The sequence below is a fragment of the Lycium ferocissimum genome, chromosome 11 (genome assembly GCF_029784015.1).
Source record: "Lycium ferocissimum isolate CSIRO_LF1 chromosome 11, AGI_CSIRO_Lferr_CH_V1, whole genome shotgun sequence".
In the NCBI taxonomy this organism is placed as follows: domain Eukaryota; kingdom Viridiplantae; phylum Streptophyta; class Magnoliopsida; order Solanales; family Solanaceae; genus Lycium; species Lycium ferocissimum.
This window is the reverse complement of record NC_081352.1, coordinates 59,968,140-59,988,393: the sequence shown is the minus strand read 5'-3', so window position 1 is coordinate 59,988,393 and position 20,254 is coordinate 59,968,140. Positions and strand designations below refer to the sequence as shown.

Below are 20,254 nucleotides of genomic sequence, written 5' to 3'. Positions count from 1 at the left end.
CTTGTGGTATGGGACAAAGTCGAGCAGATCATTTTAATTTAGATATAAACATGATTGCTCATGTGTTACTTAAACACATTGAGGAAATTCCAAGGTAACTTATTTGACCGTTTATATTATGTATCTTATAGCAATTAAAATATCATTGCTAAATATTGTTTGTTTAAACTTATGCAGGATGCCCATCAAAACTTGTATTAGCATGGTCCACTCCAAATATGGTAAAATCATAAGCAAGAGAAAGGGATTTCTCGGGCGTAGACATGCTTTTGAGATGATCTTTGAAACTTGGGAATCCTCTTTTGAGGCGTTGCTGGGGTATATGGCGGCTACAACATGCTAATCCCGGCATTGTTATACGGTGGCGGCTTTTAGAGGGCGAATTTTCGACTTATCTTTTTGGGCATTCAAACCAAGTATTGATGGTTTTGCTCATCGCCTTAAATGTGATATCGATAGATGGGACGCATGTATATGGCCGATATGACATTAAACTCCTAATTGCAGTAGGTATGGATGCCAATGGGTCAATATTCCCTCTTGCTTTCGCAATTTTTGCCAACAAGAGCAACGAGACATGGGGGATGTTCTTGACTTATCTACAAACTCATGTTATTAAGGGTCGTCAGGGCATATGTGTCCTATCGGATCGTCATAAAGGCATATTGCACACTATGCGTACTCTGGAAGGGTGGCAGCCTCCACATGATTACCATCGATATTGTTTAAGGCACTTAAAGGCTAATTTGCAAACAAAGTTTGGAAATGGCACTGTAAACAAATTGATGTGGGGCGATGCGCAAAGAAGATCAACAAAGAAATGGGTCGCAAAATGGAGTCAACAAGGAAGTGAGTGAAGAGACATATGTTTGGTTGATGAAATTAGAAGTTGAAAAATGGACGCTTTATGCTGATGGAGGAAGGAGATGGGGCATGCTCACAACGAACAGCTCGGAGTCTTTCAATGGACTCCTCAAATCTACTCGAGGACTACCTGTCACCGCAATGGTAAGACTAACTTTCAGGCAGGTCGTAGAGAGATTTGCGGATAGGACAAGGTAGGCCAGAGCCATATTAGCCGAGGACGGAACATGGATGCCAAAGCCCTACAAAAAGATGGAGCACCATAGAAGAAAGGCAGAGGGTCACCAAATGATCGAGTATGACGTCGCAACGAAAGTGTATGAAGTTAGAATGGGTTATTGCGATGGCAAAGGAGAAATAAACATATGGTTGCGAGCGTACAAAATCATGCACTTGTGGTAAGTGGCAAACGTACCACATGCCATGTTCTCTATGCAGTCGAGAATGCTTTGAGAGAATGGCCGGTAACGATTATATGGCGGAGGAATATAAGGTCGCAAAATACCTTCAAGCATACACTTCCGTCCTCTTGGTGATCAAGCTTATTGGCCAGTCGCGCCGTTTTCTATGATTGCGAACAAGAAGCATATCCGTAAATTGGGAAAAAACAAGCTAACCCGTTATCACAATCAAATGGGTGTTAGTGAAAAGACTTACTCTCGCAAGTGCTCGACATGTAAGCAATTTGGGCATGATAAGCGTTCATGTGGGCAAACTCCCGTGGTGGCAGTACATCTGGAAGTAGAAGAGTGTCTAGAACTTGATTTTTTTTTTTAAGTCTGTTGTAATTTAATGATGTATTTCGTTGCTAATGGAATGAAATATTTTTCAATTATTATGAACCTCTCGTATTGGATGAATTATTTTTAAATATTATATTTATTTTTGCACATTCAAAAGGTGCGGATTACGCAATACAATAACAAAAATAAAAAAGACATAAAAGAAAAAAAAACCTAATACAAAGCAAGAAAGTAATTTTTTCTTTTCTATCTTTCTTGAACCAAAAAAGTACTTTCATAGCTTTGGGAGTAAAACAAAAGAGATTAATCAAAACCCTATAAAATATAACACTTAAACCTAAATATAACAAGTTTTCAAACGTACTTCGGAGCACTTTACAACCCATAAAACGACGATCCAAATGTATATGTAGACTTGATGTAATGAGCCGATATTATTGTACACTAAAAAAAATATTAAGTTTTATATAAAATATTTATATTCCGGTATTTTGAAACGCGACTAATCTTCGGTCAAAGTATGAAAAAAACCTTAATTTTGAGTTTGATTTTCAAAGAATAAAGGTTGGGGTCGGGGGGGAAAGGGGTTTCACGCACAGAATCTGTGCGTGAAAGGACCAAAGTGTAAATGTACACTTTGGCCCTTTCACGCACAGTGATGGATATAAATTATTCATGATATTTTGTATATAAAAATAAGTTTATAAATAAAACATGAATAAATATATCCTATTCTCGCATATTTTCTGACAAATTCTACAGGAAGAAGAGTACTACAGAAGAATAGAGAAGAAACAAATTGTCAAAGAAGTAAGCAAAGAATTCAATAGGTGCAACCATGAATTCATAAGTCATAACCATGGAGTTTTACATGTGGGAATTACAAAAGATAACATTGGGAGAAATTGTATAATCTCACACCTGTCAAGTGTTGAAATCCACGAGTGTCATCGCCACCTTCATACTCACACCCGTCAACTATAGGCATCATGAAAGAAGTTGCATAATCCCATACCCGTCAAGTGTTGAAATCCACGGGTGTCACCGCCACTTTCATACTCACACCCGTCAACTATCCGTCAACTATGGGCATCAAGAGAGAAGTTGCAAAATTTACGGGTGCGACTACCCTTGTTATACTCTCACCCGTCAAGTAAGGTCGCGGATGTGAGCACCACTTCAAGGAATGCATCCGTAGGGGGGAGACACTACATTTTCCTATAAATAGAAGCGTCACTTTTCTTACAAATCATCCAATAATTTAGAAGACAAAGTGTTAATCTTGTTCTATTCTCTTTTCTTTCCCTTGTAGTAAAAATATTTCTCCAAGTCTTTCAATATTTCTAGCTTCTTAAATTCATATTTTCTCTTTTCTAACTCCATAATGGAGTAATCTCTTTTTGTTGGGATAGTTGAAGAAACTTGGTGTAATGTTATATTATTTAAGTGTCATACTTTGTGTTGGAATGACATGTTCTACTAATCATTATCGTTACTTAGTATATTTTGTGTTATGATTATAGTTATATTAGTTTGTACTTCTAACAAGGAGGGAAATTAATATACTATAATAATCACATAAAATATATATGTAATAATAATTTTTAGTCATCTATTATTCCAAATCTTTGAACTTGCTTCTTTTAATCCTAATTCTCGCGGAGGGTTATTTCAAGTTAGTTCTTAGGTTTAAATTTTTATCTTATTTCTTTCAGTCCTAATTCTCGCGGAGGGACAGTCTCAAATAAGTTTATTGATTTGAGGGATCTCTATCTTATTTCTTTCAATTCTAATTCTCGCGGAGGGATTGTTTCAAATAAGTTTATTGATCTAAGGACTAATCACAAGAGGTCTTTATTCCTCATAACAGAAATCAAGTCTAGGAACTATTTCTACTGTTTTGTGGAATTTACTAAAAAAAGGTTTTATTGTCATATATACACTAAGTGGATTCAACGACTCCCAACTCTTTCTTTTAAGATAATCTTTTGAAAGTTGTTTCTTTTGTTAAAGTAATTTACAATTTTAAGTCACTACTCTCCTTTCATCAACTGATTCTCTCAAATAGCAACAAAAATACTACAAGTCTGTAGCATAGATTTTTCAATCTCTGTGGGACGATATCTTAAACTATATTAGAATTTGACAGAGTACGAGCGAAATTTCCTATGCACTTTGGCATCATCACACAGATTTTGTGCGTGAAGCCTACTTTGGTTCTTTTTTTTTAATGGGTTAGTTTGGTTCCAAAAAAAGAATTTTGGGTTACAAAAGTGCCGGGTCCTCTTCTGATGCTTTATTTTGGCGCATTAGGCAACTATCTATCTACGTTCACATTCCATTAATATTTCAGTTTGTTTGGTACTCCTTGAGATCCATCTTGTAAAAATAAAATAAATCTAACTTGATAACATAGAAATTAAAATAAACCTACTGTAATTGTCACAACCCAAGTAGCCGTGAGTGGTACCCAAACAAATCCCCTAGTAGGCGAATCATTCCCTTACCCAATTATCAACCATTTTAAACAATTATAAATCGACAACCAGAATTAACTCATAAAACTGTCTAGTCATTCCATCAATAAATAAAAGTGCAGAAATCTAACTATTACATCCCCAAAGATCCAAACGTCACCGTACAAGGTCTCTAAAATATAACTGTCTAAAGAATAGATAACTGTTTATAAACGTAAACGATGTCTGGAATGAAAATAGACATCAACAAGAGAGATCTTCAGGCGGCATGGCATGGATAGGAGCTCACCCTTGGACCTAATCGGGAACTGGCCACACACTAGAGATGAGGTCTGGAAGATGTCTCTGGAACACAATTTGCACTCAAATGAAAAGTGCAGCAAGGTACTATCAGTACAAATACTATGTACCGGTAGATATCATAGGTCGACTAAGATTAGTATCATGCATACGTTCACAAAATCAATAAGATAGGCAGACAGGCACAACAACACATAACCAAATAATGTCATCAACAGAAATCAGCCAATCACAGGAATAAGATAAGTCCGGCTATCAATCAATCATCGAGTTGATATAAGTTCAGTCATCAGCCAACAGCAGAAATAACATGAGCCCGATTGCAATGCAGTAAAATAATGGAAGTATTTCAACCGTATACACACATGCTAAATGGTATCGTTTCCCCCCAAATAGTCATGACCTGCAGGGGATCCATGGTGTCCATGTAACACTCGCTCCGGAACTGACCTCGGATCACGAGCCAATAACTAGGCCGCATCCTCACCCCTATCAAATGTGCCTTTATACACACACACACACACACATACATATCTCTGTATTTGATCACAATATAAATCTCAACATATTCCAGTCCAACAGTCATTATGGAACATGATCAGTCAATAATATCAACACCAATGACTACAAGGCACCATGCCACAACTCATAACAAGACTCAGATAATGCAATCCCACAACAACAAGAATACGCAACCATCTCAACCAACAAGAAGAGTATATATGGACTCATTCCTTCTCAAAACACACAATTTCATCTCAAGTTTCGGTGTATGAAGAAATGGCAACAAGCACATGTAATCAGAAGTCATACCAACCAATTCATACTTTCTCCTATCAACTTTACTACACATGCAATCAACTAACCAAATTCTAACTCAGGTAAACCGTAACCCACCTCAAAGCCGAACTGGAACAATGCAATTATTCTGCAACAGTTTTTCCCTTCGAAAAGCTTCGAAACGTTTAAAGTCTAGAAATCATAACCCTAAGTCAGCATTGGATTATCTATTCAACAAAATAACAATTGGGAAAAGAGATCCCAACCATTCCTACCCTTTTTAATGGGTTTTCTAATCAGTTCGTCTCCTTTCAAACAATTTTTAAGCTAAAGTTTCCATTTTTGTTAGAACGCTAAGTCTCAATATGCAATTTCCTCCATAAGTAATCAATTCTCATCCTAGAAAGTGATACTTTAAAATCCTAGATGAATAAACAATAATAAAATCAACAACCCATTCATTATCCAAGGGTTTTCTATTTCTAGGGTTCCAATCTTTCATTTACCATTAGAGGACCTTAAGCTAGTCATGGAACTTGAGAAAGAATAGGGAATGAAATACGTAGAGATTAGGATTTACCTGCAATGAGGAGTAGTGCCCTAGCCTTATAAAATCACCACCTGCTGTTCTTGGGAACTGTTTTGGGTGCTATGTGGGGAATGGGTTCGAAATATGGAATATAAAACATAGTTTCTGCCTTCTTTTCGCTACGGCGGTCCCGCTATAGCGAGAAAGGTCCCGTTAAGGCTGACCTCATTAACTTTCCAGGAGGTGACCACCTCCCGCTCACATACGTACTCGCTACAACGTACTACTACCACGCACTTGCGGCGGTCCATATTGACCAAAGAGCTACGGTTTTTCCACCAGTTTTCCACCCAAAAATCTCAACACCAATCCGAGGCCCTACAGATGCAAACCAAACATGTACATATACATAAAAGCACGCTACGGACTCACCCACGGCCTCGGAATTTCCATCGGACATCTAGTTTACTAAGTCACCCCCCAACGGAAATGAAGACAAGTTTCAGACAATGCATAACACAACCAACACAAGTTTCAGTTTTCCAACTTTTTTTGAGTTCCCATTAAGCTCAATTTTATACTCGGAAAGGTACTAGCAAGGTTAGCGGTCAAAATTCTATGTGACCATAATGGGTCGTTACAGTAATAAGTTAGATTATATAAATACTTTAAAACTTTTTCGCGATGTTCGCGTATATAAGGTAAATTCATCTTTGACATGAAATTGGACGATGATAAACAGTCATACTACTTGAAAGGTTTTAATGTTTTAAGAGGTCAAAAAATTTGATCAAAATATAATTCAATCAAGAAAGACTGATCATCATGGATGAAATAAACGACCATTCAGGATGAAAAGCGAAAGACCAAAAAAAAAAAAAAAAAAAAAAAAAAAAAAGAAAGGACAATTTAGGATGTAGGGCATAAGTGATTTTTTAAGAAATTTCCTTGTACAGCCTGTTAAGCAGATTGATACTTAAATGACAAGGACTGCCTTTTCAATATTTTTTTTATTTAGGATTTGATTGTAGCTTAAATAATCATTTAGTTGGCAACCACCATAAGATTTCAAATTTTTTCTCTTTTAATCCTTTTTTTTGTTGAAAAAAAATCTTTCCTTTTGTCTTTTCATCTTCAATTTTTCGCTAGATGTAAAAGGTTACTAAGAAATCACAGAAGAAATCAGCCAAACATCCCATCTGATTTATCACTGTTGAATTATTTATTTCCCCATGTTTATTATATAAGGCCTTCTAAAGATCTTAAACATATCTTAGTTATTCATGGAATATAATGGTGATTTTTTTTGTTTGTATTTAGTTATTCTTGTCTATGTATTGCTAATAAGTATATTTTTATTGCATCTTTTTCTACACATTTTATTTCATATAAAATAAATACTATATAAATTCTCACAAAACTTATAGAGGTATTAACGAGGCACAACCGCACAGTTCGATAAGATCAACCATTCACAGAATTAATTCATGCAGCGATTGCTTTTTTTTGTTTTTAGGCTAACTACACTAACATCTCTGTACTATGACTCGGTTACCGATAGACCCTCTGTATTTCAAAATCAACCTTCTACACCCCTCGTACTATGAAAATCATACACTTACACCTTCAACTCCAACTTCAAAATTCTAAAAAATGTGAAAAATATTTGATTTTCGTGTCCAAACGCCTGCTTGATTTTCCATACTCAAGAACGCCTTCATTTATCTTAAAAGTTAGAACTAGTACTAGTATGAAGAGTGAAAAAAGAAAAAGAAAAAGAAAAGGCAGGTGCCGCTGTTGCCACTAGTTATATTCTTGGAGTGTAGCATCGTTGATTCCATTGTACCTACATACAGTAATAGAGACTTTTCATGAATAAAAGGAAAGAGTAGATATAAAAGTGTATGTGGGGTCACTGGAAAACGAGCTGTTATTCAAAGTTAGTTTACCTTTCACTGTCTTTGTCCTCCAATTCTCTTTTCAGTTTTTGTTTGGCACCTCTCTCTTGTTTGTACTTATTTGCTTGATTGATCTCAATAATTTACTAACTCCCAAAGCTATCCTGTTGAAACATGATGCAATAAATCAAGCCTGCAATTGCTGGCTATGCTGACTATTTGGCTTTGTCTGCTTTACACCCTTTTTACTTAACACAAGAAAATCATGACACCTCACTTTCTGTTTCTGGTTCATACTTTCGACACCTTTTTCTTCCTATCAAGTAACTTTCAGTTACTGTCCTATTTCCAATTCTTGATCTTGGGTTTTGGAGTCTTGGTGTAGTGGAAATTTGCTTCATATCAACTTCATTCCTATAATTGGTGTGCTAGGTATTTTACAGATTTTGCAAGTGGAGGTACAAAGAAGGCAGCTTTTTGTTAGATAACTGAAGTTTGGGTTTCTGAGGAATAATCAAGAATTGAACTTATTTATTGAGATGAAGAGTGGGATTGATAGAAGCTTGGATGGGGGAAAGAGAGTTGTGCTTGTTGCTGTAAAGGCTTCCAGAGATATATCAAGAAGTGCCTTTATATGGGCATTAACTCATGTGGTTCAACCTGGGGATTCTGTTAAGTTGCTGGTGATCATTCCTGCTTATAGCTCAAGTAAACTTTTTTGCCCTATCATACGTTTACATTAGTACTTTTTTGTTGTTAAATCAGATACCTGTTACCTCCCACCAGCAACAGGTATCGGTAACTTTGGTCTTTGTCCACTAAGCTTGGGACGGATGGAAAGATATCACCTAATGGTTTTGACCACTAGGCCACAGGCCACACTCTTGGGTGCTATACATTTATATAGTACTTAATTGTATTACAAATGAATTTATGAGTATAGTTCTTAGTTTAGGCCAGGCATCAACCCTTCAACTTTGTTGTAGTTGGGCAAAATTCAGCTTCTGTATGGTGCTCCTCGTTTTGCGTTTCATTTTATTTTTGGGGTAGTTTGTTCAAAATTTGTATCAATTATTGCAGGAGAAGTTGCTATCGATATTTAGAGGATTACCCTGCTTTGAGTTTTGTCAACTTGCTAACTATTTCTCTTTCCTTCACTAAGCGAAACTTCAGTGTTTTCTCCTGATAATTAATAGGCAGATTCTTCGAGAATTATAGTGTCATTTTCCTGTTTAACTTGATCTGCTCAAGAATTAGGCTAGTTACACGTCTGATTCTAATTTCTTCAGTCTATTCATCCGTACTTTCATTTGCTGTAGAGCAATCTGTTAAAGTAACTTGAACATGTTAGCTACACTTTCAGGTAAAAGGCTTTGGGGTTTTCCTAGATTAATTAACAGTGATTGCACGACTGGCAACTGGAGATCACTGTCTGGAACAACTTTAGATCAAAAGGATTTCGTTTCAGAATCATGCACTCAAATGTTGCTTCAACTTCATGATATTTATGATCCAAATAAAGTAAGTGATCCATCTAATTCTGAAATCTTAGTTCCCTCATATAGGATTTCCACATCATTCAGTTCTATTTCACAGATGAAGTTGAAGGTCAAAGTCATTTCTGGGTCACAGTCTGGAGTAGTGGCTGCTGAAGCCAGGAGAGTTCATACTCGATGGGTGGTCTTGGATAAGTAATACGGTCTACATCTTATTTCATATTAAAACTTTGTGTCTTGTATCTGATTAAAATGTAGGTGTTCTCTTGGTGCTAAACGCATATTTCCTTGATGACTCATGTCCAGGCGAATGAAAAAAGAGGCCAGGCTCTGTATGGATCAACTGGAATGCAATATTGTTCAGATGAAAAACTCTCAACCAAAAGTGCTTCGTTTGAATTTCATTGGATCTCCCAACACTGAAGCTGAAGTCAGCCGTACGTCACAAGCGTCTTCAAAACAGTTAGATGAAAAGTCTGATGATGAGATTCGGGTGCCGAACGTGACTCCAGCAAGTAGTCCAGACCATTCATCATTCACCACAACTGACGCTGGTACATCCTCAATGTCCAGTCTAGACATAGGGACCTCTCCACTCCTCTCTTCTGAGATCAATTGGGATATGAAGAAGAGCTTTTCTCATAAATGCAATCATTATTCAGATGAATCTGATTCTGATACAGATAGTGAAAAATTGAGTTCTCCTACAAGCAGCGTATGCTCCCATCAATGGATGCAAGACATTCTCGTTGCAGCAAAGGATTTCTCACATTACTTAAAGAGAGACTTTCCAAGATCCAAAGGCACATTGCTAAAGTTAAAGCATGATGTTTCCCCAGAAAAATCATTTGGACTTGATCGGGAACCTAAAGTTTGTCTAAAGAAAGAAAGACATGATGTGGAAATAAACAGTAATATGAGAAAAATGATGTCATTAACCAAAAATTCTCTCGCTGATCCTCCTCCACTTTGTTCAATATGTCAACACAAGGCGCCTTTATTTGGAAAACCACCTCGGTGGTTCACTTATTCTGAGCTCGAACGCGCTACCAGTGGATTTTCAGAAGCTAACTTTTTGGCTGAGGGTGGGTATGGTTCTGTACATCGTGGACACTTACCAGATGGCCAAGTCATAGCAGTCAAGCAATACAAATCAGCTAGCTCACAGGGCGACCCTGAATTTTGCTCTGAAGTGGAGGTCCTGAGCTGTGCTCAACATCGAAATGTTGTGATGCTGATTGGCTTCTGTGTGGAAGATGGAAGAAGGTTGCTAGTTTATGAATACATCTGCAACGGCTCTTTAGATTCTCACCTTTATGGTACCAACTTCTCCAGTCATATGTCTTTATATCTAAATCCTCTTTGCACCACATGTCCAGTTCTTGATCTGTGATATTGAAATGCTTTAATTGAGTGGAAATTCAAGCCTTTTTTTTTTTTTTCCTTTTTTCTAATTTGACAATTTTGAGAGTGAGGTTCCATTTCCAGCCGTGACTCTTCCGTTACATAGATCTGTCAAAAGTACTTTTCACCTTACAAACTATATCTAAATCACTTTATATGGACGGCTGTTATAAGAACCTTTTTTGCTCATGTGTAGAGCATGTAGAGAACAGCGAAGGTTCTTGAAAGCTTCGGAACCTGTCACAAACTGTGCAACCCAAAACTATATGTTGATAATCAATTTCTCAAACCACAGGACGTAAAGGACATCCATTAAATTGGTCAGCACGTCAAAAGATTGCCGTTGGAGCTGCTCGAGGACTGAGATACCTACACGAGGAGTGCAGAGTAGGTTGTATTGTTCATCGTGACCTGCGGCCAAATAATATCCTCCTAACTCATGATTTTGAGCCATTGGTACGTATTGCTCTTGTTTTCCCTTGTTTTCTTTTGAGTCGAGGGTCTTTCGGAAACAGCCTCCCTACCTTTCAAGGCGGGGGTAAGGTCTGCGTACACTTTAGCCTTCCCAGACCTCACATTGTGGGATTCCACTGGGTATGTTGTTGTTGTTGGTACGTATTGCTCTTATATGCTTTATATTTCTCTATTTACATGATTCTTTGTCATGTTTTGGCCTTCTTTTATTTTTTTAAAACACAAGCTTTAGTTGATTTTTGTATATCTTTTTCTTACACAATGGCCTCTTTCATTTTTCCTAAAACACAAGCTTTAGTTGATTTTTGTAAATCTTTTTCTTTACGTAATGGAAGGGAAAATAGTATTCAGAAATATCTGCTGTAATTTATCTTTAAAATGTAGTAAGTTGTTTGTCCTCTGAAACTGGTCACAAAATGAAGTATCTACCTGTCCTTGCTTGCTAGTGTTATTCTCTTCTTTCATTCTTTATTTTTAAGTCCGCTCTTCATTTTTTTTTCTTTGTGATATAGGTTGGTGACTTTGGATTGGCGAGGTGGCAACCAGAAGGGGACTTAGGAGTTGATACAAGAGTTATTGGAACATTTGGGTAATTAACTAAATATGAAACATAAACAGTTGACCCTGACACACTATCTTTCGGCCTATGAATTGATACACGATTTTTTTCTTGTTCAGGTACTTGGCACCGGAATATGCTCAAAGTGGTCAAATAACTGAAAAGGCTGATGTGTACTCATTAGGAGTAGTACTATTGGAACTCGTTACTGGAAGAAAAGCTATAGACATTAACCGCCCCAAGGGCCAACAGTCCCTCAGCGAGTGGGTATGAGTTTTTTAAGTTTTTCTTGTGTTTTATGGGCACATCAATGGCTGAATATGCCCTTGCCTTAATGGTATAGAGTACTAATAGTTTATCCTTATCTTCCAAAATGGACCAGGCACGTCCTCGGCTGCGAAAGAGTGCCGTCTCCGAACTCATCGACCCATGTCTAGGGAACTGCTACTTGGAGCAGGAGGTTGATGGCATGCTACATTGTGCGTCATTATGCATTCGACGGGACCCTAATTCAAGGCCGAGGATGTCTCAGGTAGAGTTATATTCTGAATGTTGCTGTCTGAAAATTTAAACTTGCGAGAAAACTGCCTAATTTTGCTACGAGAGTTTCTAGATCTGGAAGTTAATTATATACTGACTATAATGACTGCGCTCCAAACATTTGACCTAATGTTAAAAATGTCTTTTATGCATATCTTTGAATGCAAATGATATTCTCATATTAATTTGCATTCAAGCCTGAAACTATTTTTAAAATGTGAAGTTGTTATGCATTGACCTATTGCTTTGATATATACACCCCACCCGCCCACCCCCACCACCCAGAAAAAAATAAAATATAATAAAATAAAAGAGACGACCTAATGTTAATAGATTCATGAGTGGTATTTCGGCTTTGTTTCAGTGAAAGATCATTCTTGAGTAAAGTTATTATAACGCAGGAAGTCCCCCATTGCTCGACAGTAGCAGGAGGTTAAAACCGGTGATGGTACTCCGTGCTCTGTTGTTTGATACATCATCTAATAGTCTTGTTTCTACCCTGCTCTATATGAAGGAAAACATTGCTTATTCACTAGATTATTTGGAACTGGCATATAATCTGTGTCATTTTTAATTGTTTATTTTCAGTGAGTGAAGCTCATGTTACTTTTAAGGTTAACCTTAATGACATCATGTTAGCAACTCCCCATAATAAAACTCAGTTGATTATTATAATATGATCCTTTTGTATATACACACTTCTTGTTTTCTCATTGCACTTGTAGGTACTTCGGATGTTGGAAGGGGACGTGTTAGTGAGCTAAGTTCGTATGGTAAAGGACAATGCTCTGGAGTTGATGTTTCGAAAGAAAGTCTTAAGTTTGACAAAAGACAATCGAGCCAAAGCTAGCAAGGGACGTGTCAGAATAATGCTCCAACTGTTCTGGGCTGCAAGAAGATGCCACAGGCAGAAAGGTTCTCCTATATATGAGACAAAGGAAGCTTACATGATGGGAAGAAAACAAGAATCTCATGGCCATTTTTAGTCCTCCTATCATCATCTACCACATTTTGGTACTCTTTATGGTTTCACTTCATGATCCACATGCATTATAGATGTTTTATAGCAGTGATAAGTATGAATGTGTTACTTTTTTTTTGAATTTTTATTCATAGTAGAATTAGGAGGAAACGTTGGATATGGGAGTGGCAGTGGAAGTGTAACTGAGTGGCAGTGGAAGTGTAACTTGTCTTCAATCTCTCGAAATGCAATGGGATGGCTTGAATTCACATTTTCTTGAACTTTATTCTATTTGCCTGGTAGAATCCCTTGAGAGATCAACTCAACTATTGCAGAAACAACCTAAGAGCTACTAGCAATGAGAAAGGGAAAATGACCTAATAACACTACTTAAAACTCTATATAACAAAAATGAGGATATTTTATTTACAAAACATACTAGCTTAATTACATAACATACAAAATTTGAAAAAATTAAAAGTCCACACTTCTCTTCCCCTTTTCTCCCCGTTGTCTGTTGCAAATTGTACGGAATTTGAATAGAGCTTGCCAGAAATTGAGAATTTGAGTGCAAACAGGAAACGGAGTATCCAAAAGTCCTGCCGCCGACACCGGCATTGATTTTCCTTTCCCCTTCTCCCCGTTCTTTGTTGAGAACTTTCCGGAATTGAACAGAATTCAAGTGCAAGCCAGAAACGGAGTTTCTAAAAGTTTCACGGCCGGCATTGATTTTAGTGATCTTGATTGGAAGTTAAAGTATCAGAGAGAATTTACGACTCGTTTTAATATTCCTCATATTACCAATGTAAACAATGAACAGGGAGAAGATTTTGTGCTAACCTCAGATCTCGAGTCTTGCCTTCGTTGGATTGCGGACCTTGTAAATTGAAGGTGGCCTTCAATGTGTAATGAATTTTAGATCTCTAAGTGTTGAATTAGGAGATTGGCTAATGAAATGTATGAATAATGGTAGAATCGTGACTTATGTAAAGCATAAAATTGTACGAACGATGGTAGAATCATGGCTTATGTTATAGAAAATTATATTTTAAGTTCTATGTTGTTGTAGTTATATTAAATTTGTATGAATATTGTATGAAAGTTGTATACAATATTGTTGTAATAGTATTAAATTTTCAGAAACCTAATATGAACTTTATTCATGAAAATGTGAGCAAAATCTAAGTCTAGAGCAAGATATACATATTTCATACCGATTTCATACAGTTTTCATATACAAAATTTTAAGCGAAAATTTTAAGCCTTGAGGGAGATATACACATTTCATACAGTTTTGATAGACAAAATTTTGAGTGAAATTTTTAAGCATTGAGCAAAATATGTTTTGTAGGAAATCTATAGTTATATTTTTTAAACTGAAAAGTATCGTCATATTTTGTAAGTATACCCTATTCTTATGTATATATGTCATTCTCCCAATGAGAAAAGTATTGGGCCTTGTGAAAAACTGGGCTGTGCTTGTCAGCTACGCCTTGATGCCAAATACAGTTAACAATTTTCCCTTGTTCTTGAGGACGTGAAGTTCGCATTGTTTTTTCCACTTTGTTCCTCCAGTGCTGTTTAGGCTCTGCATTCTTTGTGTTAACTTTTAAGTTCCAAGAAAAGGGCCATGTAATATTGAACAATAATTCTTGGGAACTAGGGAAGACTTAGCAATAGCTGCCTCAGGTATTTCATTTTGCTTCAGCTTTTTGGTTCTAAAGTGAAAAGCAGCAAAGAATTTTGAGAAGATGAGTTCATTATGGTTCTTCTCTAATTTACCAATAGGGCCTTTTGATTGAAGATTTATACCATCTCTTTCAATTTGTTTGCTCATAGCATAGTTTGTCTGTCATCCCTTTTATACCCTGATTCTAGTTCTATATGCTTTCGGCAACATTCAGGTTATGAGCTTGAGAGCAGTTTATAAAAGGATATTTATGTCCACTGATACAAGTTCCGGAAATATTGAAATCACCTAGCTCAAGTGGTATTCATTAAAACTTTCTGAAGCTTTGTGATTGAAAATGACTTCAAAAATCATGTTAACCTACTAACCTAGGCAACACTGTATCTTTAGGATCAGACGGAGTTCCAGCTAGCTGATCCATGTAAATGGTACATTAATACATGATTCTTTTGCAAGTTTTATTAAAGCGATCAGTGATCCTAGTACAAAGTGCTCTTCTACTCCTAAAGATTGTGATAGCTGCATGACTGCATCTCACCGTCTCACTTTTTGTTTCATGCTTATTTTTGGCGTAATTCAATGATAGTGTGACTTTCCAAAGTTCGCTTGGACACCCCAATTGAGCCCCGTACCACTGGAACCCTCCAAGAAGACATTTATTGTGTCACTTGGGACCCGTAGTATCTTTTGAGCTCTTTTATATGATGATCCTGAGTTCATGCTAAACTGGCCAGACAAGAAGTTAACCCATCCTCTGGCAACTTTGATTGGTTATTCATTCATATTTAATTCCATATATGTGCAACATGTTAAGAAGTTGAGAACTTAGAATTCAAGAATTTACATGTTTCATCTAACTTTATAGAGGTATCTCAGTCTTTCAAGAAAATAATGTATTCAGCTAGCTAGCTTCTCAACGGAAAGAAAAACACCCTCCTCCTTTATGGTAGGAAAAGGAAAGCAATAGAGAAAATGAATTTATTTTGCACTCAAAGTGGATTCTTTATAATTTCAACTAACCTTGACCTGTTCAATATATATCAACATCTTTTTCTTCTCCAACTCAGAGCTTGATACATATTGGAAGTCCCACTGGTTATGACTTGAGAAAGATGCTCTATTTTAAGGAATCTTAATTATCATGATTTATTTCTTTTATTGTTCCAATTTCGTAATAGTGGCTAAAAGGAAATATTATCTTATGACACCTCAAATGAAAAGATGAAAGGATTGGACACAATCTAATATTCGATGCTATTTTTTTTGGTACTACATACTTATTATTAAAACATTACGGCAAGTGATGAAGTCATGGAAGGAAGGTATGGAAAAGAAAGTTTATCTTTATCTTATTAATTCCCCAAATCAAGATCCTTCCTTGGGATAATAATGCCAAATCATGGTTTTGGTGGGGATTAATTAAGTACATTGACCATAAATTACATAGTCCTCTAGAAGGATAAAGATTAAAACCATTAAACAAGTATACATCTTTTTTGACATATAGTATTTCATTAAAAAGCAATTGGCCGCTAATTTTTTTTAAGTAGAACTCTATTATGAGACAAAGCCTAGTTGGGTAAGATAGCTATCCACAGAACTTTTTGAGTACTAAAATATATGTTACTCTTAATCCAAGTTAACTGTTGGTCAGTTCATTGATTTAATTAATGACTAAGGTGAAACTTACACTCTATCTTGAGATGGGGGTAAGATACATTTTACCTTTTCAAACTGAATCGCGAGATTTATTTGGTATGTTGTTATTGTTGGTCTAGCAGCCAAGTCATTGGCAGACGAAGTACATGTTATAAAACATAAAAATGGAAGACTTGACATGTCAAGTTGTTTTTCTCTTTATTTTAAATATATTATCAAGGATAACACCTGCACCAGCTAGCCTACTGGAGTGAACTTCAATTTTGATTTTTCTAGCAGAAATTGTAAAGAAATTTACAAATAGTAAAATTGTCTTTTCAATTTCTTGAATCTAGTACATATATTGGACTTGATCTTTCTTTTTATTAAAAAAGAAGAGTTGATAATTGAAAACATCAATATTTATTATTATTATTATTATTATTATTATTATTATTATTATTATCATCATCATCATCATCATCATCATCATCATCATCATCATCATTATTATTATTATTATTATCTTCCCCTCCTCTAACCCATCAACCTCCCCTTTCAAATCACTGGACATAGCTAATTTCATTTTGGATCACCTTTTACCATATCTGGGGAATTTATATATTTTCCAAAAAAAATATACTCCCTTCATCCCAATTTATGTGATTTAGTTTGATTAGACAAGTAATTTAAGAAAAAAAGGAAGACTTTTAAAACTTGTGGTCTAAAATAAGTTATAGATATTTGTGTGGTTGTAAATCATTTCATTAAGGGTAAAAGCGGAAGTTTTCAGTTAAATATTCTAAATACAGAAATGTATAATTCTTTTTGGGACAGACTAAAAGAGAAAGTGTATTACATAAATTGAGACAGAGAAGCACTACATTTTGTGTGGTCCAATTAAGCATTACTACTCTACTTAATAGAAACTTCTTAAATGATCTCCTAAACTGTAGATCTGACTTGATCTTAAATTTAAAAAGCTCTCTCTCCTCTCCCATGCAAAACCCTAATTTCTAAACTATTGCCGCCGGTAACATGGTCGTTGGTCAGCCTCCTCCGGTGGCTGGCCAGCCTTCTACGACACCCATTACAACCCCTGACGTAGCCCGCACTCACGTGGAATCTCCCAAAATTGATTACCTACAATTTTTTAAACCTACCAATTCTGATAACATGCAAAACCCTACGTTGATTTAGCAAAAGAAGTTGACATATCGAAATGGAGTTCCTGTCCTTCGTTGGACACAAAAGAAGGTGGAGCAGATGGAGTCAATGGAGAATCTAAAGCATGCAGTCATTGGCAAATTTTCATATGGTTGGCGATCAATGGAAGAATTGCGGAAGTTTATTCCGGATCAATGTGGAGTTAAAGGGAAGTGTGAGGTTGGTTCATTCCGAGATAGACATGTGCTTATTCGACTATCTCTTATGGAGGATTTCATTAACTTATGTTCGAAGGGTGCGTATTATCTGAATGCAAAAGATGGATGTTCATATCAAATAAGACCATTGATATTCTATTCAAAATTCAATATGGAGGAGGAATATATCATGGATCTCTTTCCCATATCTGCTACCTACTTTTTTTGTAAAGGAATCATTGTTGTCTCTAGCTTCTGTTGTAGGAGTACCGTTACAACTTGATTTAGCAACTGTTAATCGTGCGAGGCCAAGTTGTGCAAGGGTTAAAGTTTTGATGGATTTATTATCGGATCTTCCAAAACATGTTGATATGGAAATATTAGATGAGGTAACGGAAGAGATGGCAATTCATAAAGTAAAGATTCACTATGACTACTTGCCTAAATACTGCAGTGAATGTCGTTTACAAAGCCATAATGAGCAAGAATCTTCATCCTGAACTTGTAGAACAGGAGGAAGAAGAATTACCAGAGGTGGCACAGTCCATGGTTGTTGAGAAAGGAAAGGAAATTGTAAGGGAGGAGGGTCAGAAGAACAACAAGGTTGTTCAGGCTCCAAAGAATTTCAACAAGAATTTCCAGACCAATAGGAGAAGATTTAATGCAAGGTTGTTATCTAGTGGAAAGGTGGTTGGTAATCCAGGCAATTGGAATGCTGTAAAGGACAATAGAGTTTTCAATCTGTCAAATCAAGGAAATGTTGAGGCCACTATGAAGAATGCAACCACAGAGAAATCTAATCAATTTTAACACAGAACAAGTTTGATGCTTTACAATAATCAGATAGTAATACAAATGGTGATAATCAAGAAAACAATGATAAGGATGCAGAGAATTGCACTGATAGGCAGGTGGAGAGGATCAGATTCAAAAGTGTTTGACTGATGTTAGTGTTCCAAAATCAGTTGATCATGGTGCTAGTTCTGTAACTGAAGGCAAGACTACAAAGCAATGGGTTGAAGGGGCTTTTTCTGGTAACAGTAGCGAGGTGATTGGTATCAAGCTGAACGAGCCTTCATCAATATTAGCAGAGGTTGTTCAAGAGAATTCAGATCCAGCTGCTGATTCTTCTGAAAATATAGTCAAGGATCAACTAGATACTGAGTTGGAAGATAAAGGGACTCAACCTTCTGATAGTGACTTGAAGGAAAGTGTAGCTCAACTTACTGAGAACCTAGAGAATGATGCTCCAACTGCTGGTTCATCAGAAATTGATATTCACTTAAATACTGTGGTGGAAGGAAAAGGGATACAATCCCTTGATGTTGATTTGAAGGAAAGTGGAGCACAACTTGATGTTGAGGTTGATATTGAAAGGCAGCAACATAAGGAAGATGATGCTTTAACTTATATGATTGAAGAAGAGATTTCACAAGATGATGTTACAATCCAGCTTCAGTCTTCTCCAAGTCACCTGGGAGGACAAGAAGAAGCTTTAGATACAAACAATGCAGATACAGGTGCTGAAGATAATATGCAGATGATAGGATCTTATCCTCCTACAAAAGGCAATGCTTTGCAGGAGGTGAATTCTTTAGTGATTGTCCAGGAAGTTCAGCCTTTGAGAGTTGAAAAAAGATGTTGACCAAATAAAGCTCTACATGATGTGGTTTCTCATTGTATAGATCTTCCTAAAGCATATGGGAAGGAAAATATCTTACTTCATAATATTGACAAGGTGGATGTTGATAATGTTCAGTTGGAGTAGATTTGTGAGAAAGTCAATAGAGAAGCTGGAATTTCTCCTAAGTCTCATGCGAAAGGGGGAAAGAAGGGGAAGAAACAAGGGCCTGTAGAAGCACAACAACCATTAAGGATTCTGCCAAAGAGGGGTGCTACCAAAAACAGTTCTAAATGATTGTTAAAACTCTTTTTTGGAATATCAGATCAGTAAATACCCAACAAGCTTTTCAGAGGGTTCAAATGTTACATAGGCGCTATAAGTTTTTCTTGATTGCTTTTATGTAACCTTTTCAGCAAGCTAGTCAGATTCAAAAGTATAGAAGAAGACTTGGAATGCCTTATACAAATTACAATTGTAGTAGTAAAATCTGGTTCTTTGTTGAAGACAAGGTGGATGTAGAGGTATTGTTGGATACTGATCAACAGATTACAGTTAAACTTTTTTTCCAAGAGTTTAACAAGTCAATGGTGGTGTCCATGATATATGCCAAATGTGATGAAACAGAAAGAATTCAGTTATGGGTCAACTTGTATGGTTTTTCTTATAATATGAACTATCCTTAGTTGGTTGGGGGGGGGGGGGGGAGTTTAATGTTATTTTGAATGAGAAAGAGAAGATTGGGGGCTTACCAATTTTACCTCAGGATTATAAAGATTTTGCCTTTTGCATGAACTCTTGTGAGTTATTTGAGGTTCCTTTTAAAGGTAGCCCATTGACTTGGTGGAATGGGAGAGCAGCAAGTGATTATATATTTAAGAGGCTTGACAGGATGTTATATAATGATCAGTTTCAC

The 20,254-nt window shown here is 36.4% G+C and overlaps 1 protein-coding gene across 4 annotated transcripts; it reads left to right on the top strand.

Moving 5' to 3' along the window:
• The first annotated feature begins 7,614 nt into the window (after window positions 1–7,614).
• On the top strand, window positions 7,615–13,306 carry LOC132037759 (inactive protein kinase SELMODRAFT_444075-like). 4 transcript variants are annotated; one of them, XM_059428363.1, is made up of 9 exons: window positions 7,615–8,299; window positions 8,943–9,112; window positions 9,188–9,282; window positions 9,394–10,406; window positions 10,787–10,947; window positions 11,478–11,554; window positions 11,644–11,791; window positions 11,907–12,056; window positions 12,466–13,306. In XM_059428363.1, the coding sequence occupies exons 1-9, from the start codon at window positions 8,131–8,133 to the stop codon at window positions 12,499–12,501; spliced, it is 2,019 nt and encodes a 672-aa protein (XP_059284346.1). In that variant the 5' UTR covers window positions 7,615–8,130; the 3' UTR covers window positions 12,502–13,306. The 4 variants fall into 4 exon arrangements, with proteins under 4 accessions (XP_059284346.1, XP_059284345.1, XP_059284347.1 ...); XM_059428362.1 differs by having other exon boundaries at window positions 7,621–8,299; window positions 12,790–13,306; XM_059428364.1 differs by having other exon boundaries at window positions 7,624–8,299; window positions 8,955–9,112; window positions 12,790–13,306.
• Window positions 13,307–20,254: the final 6,948 nt, after the last annotated feature.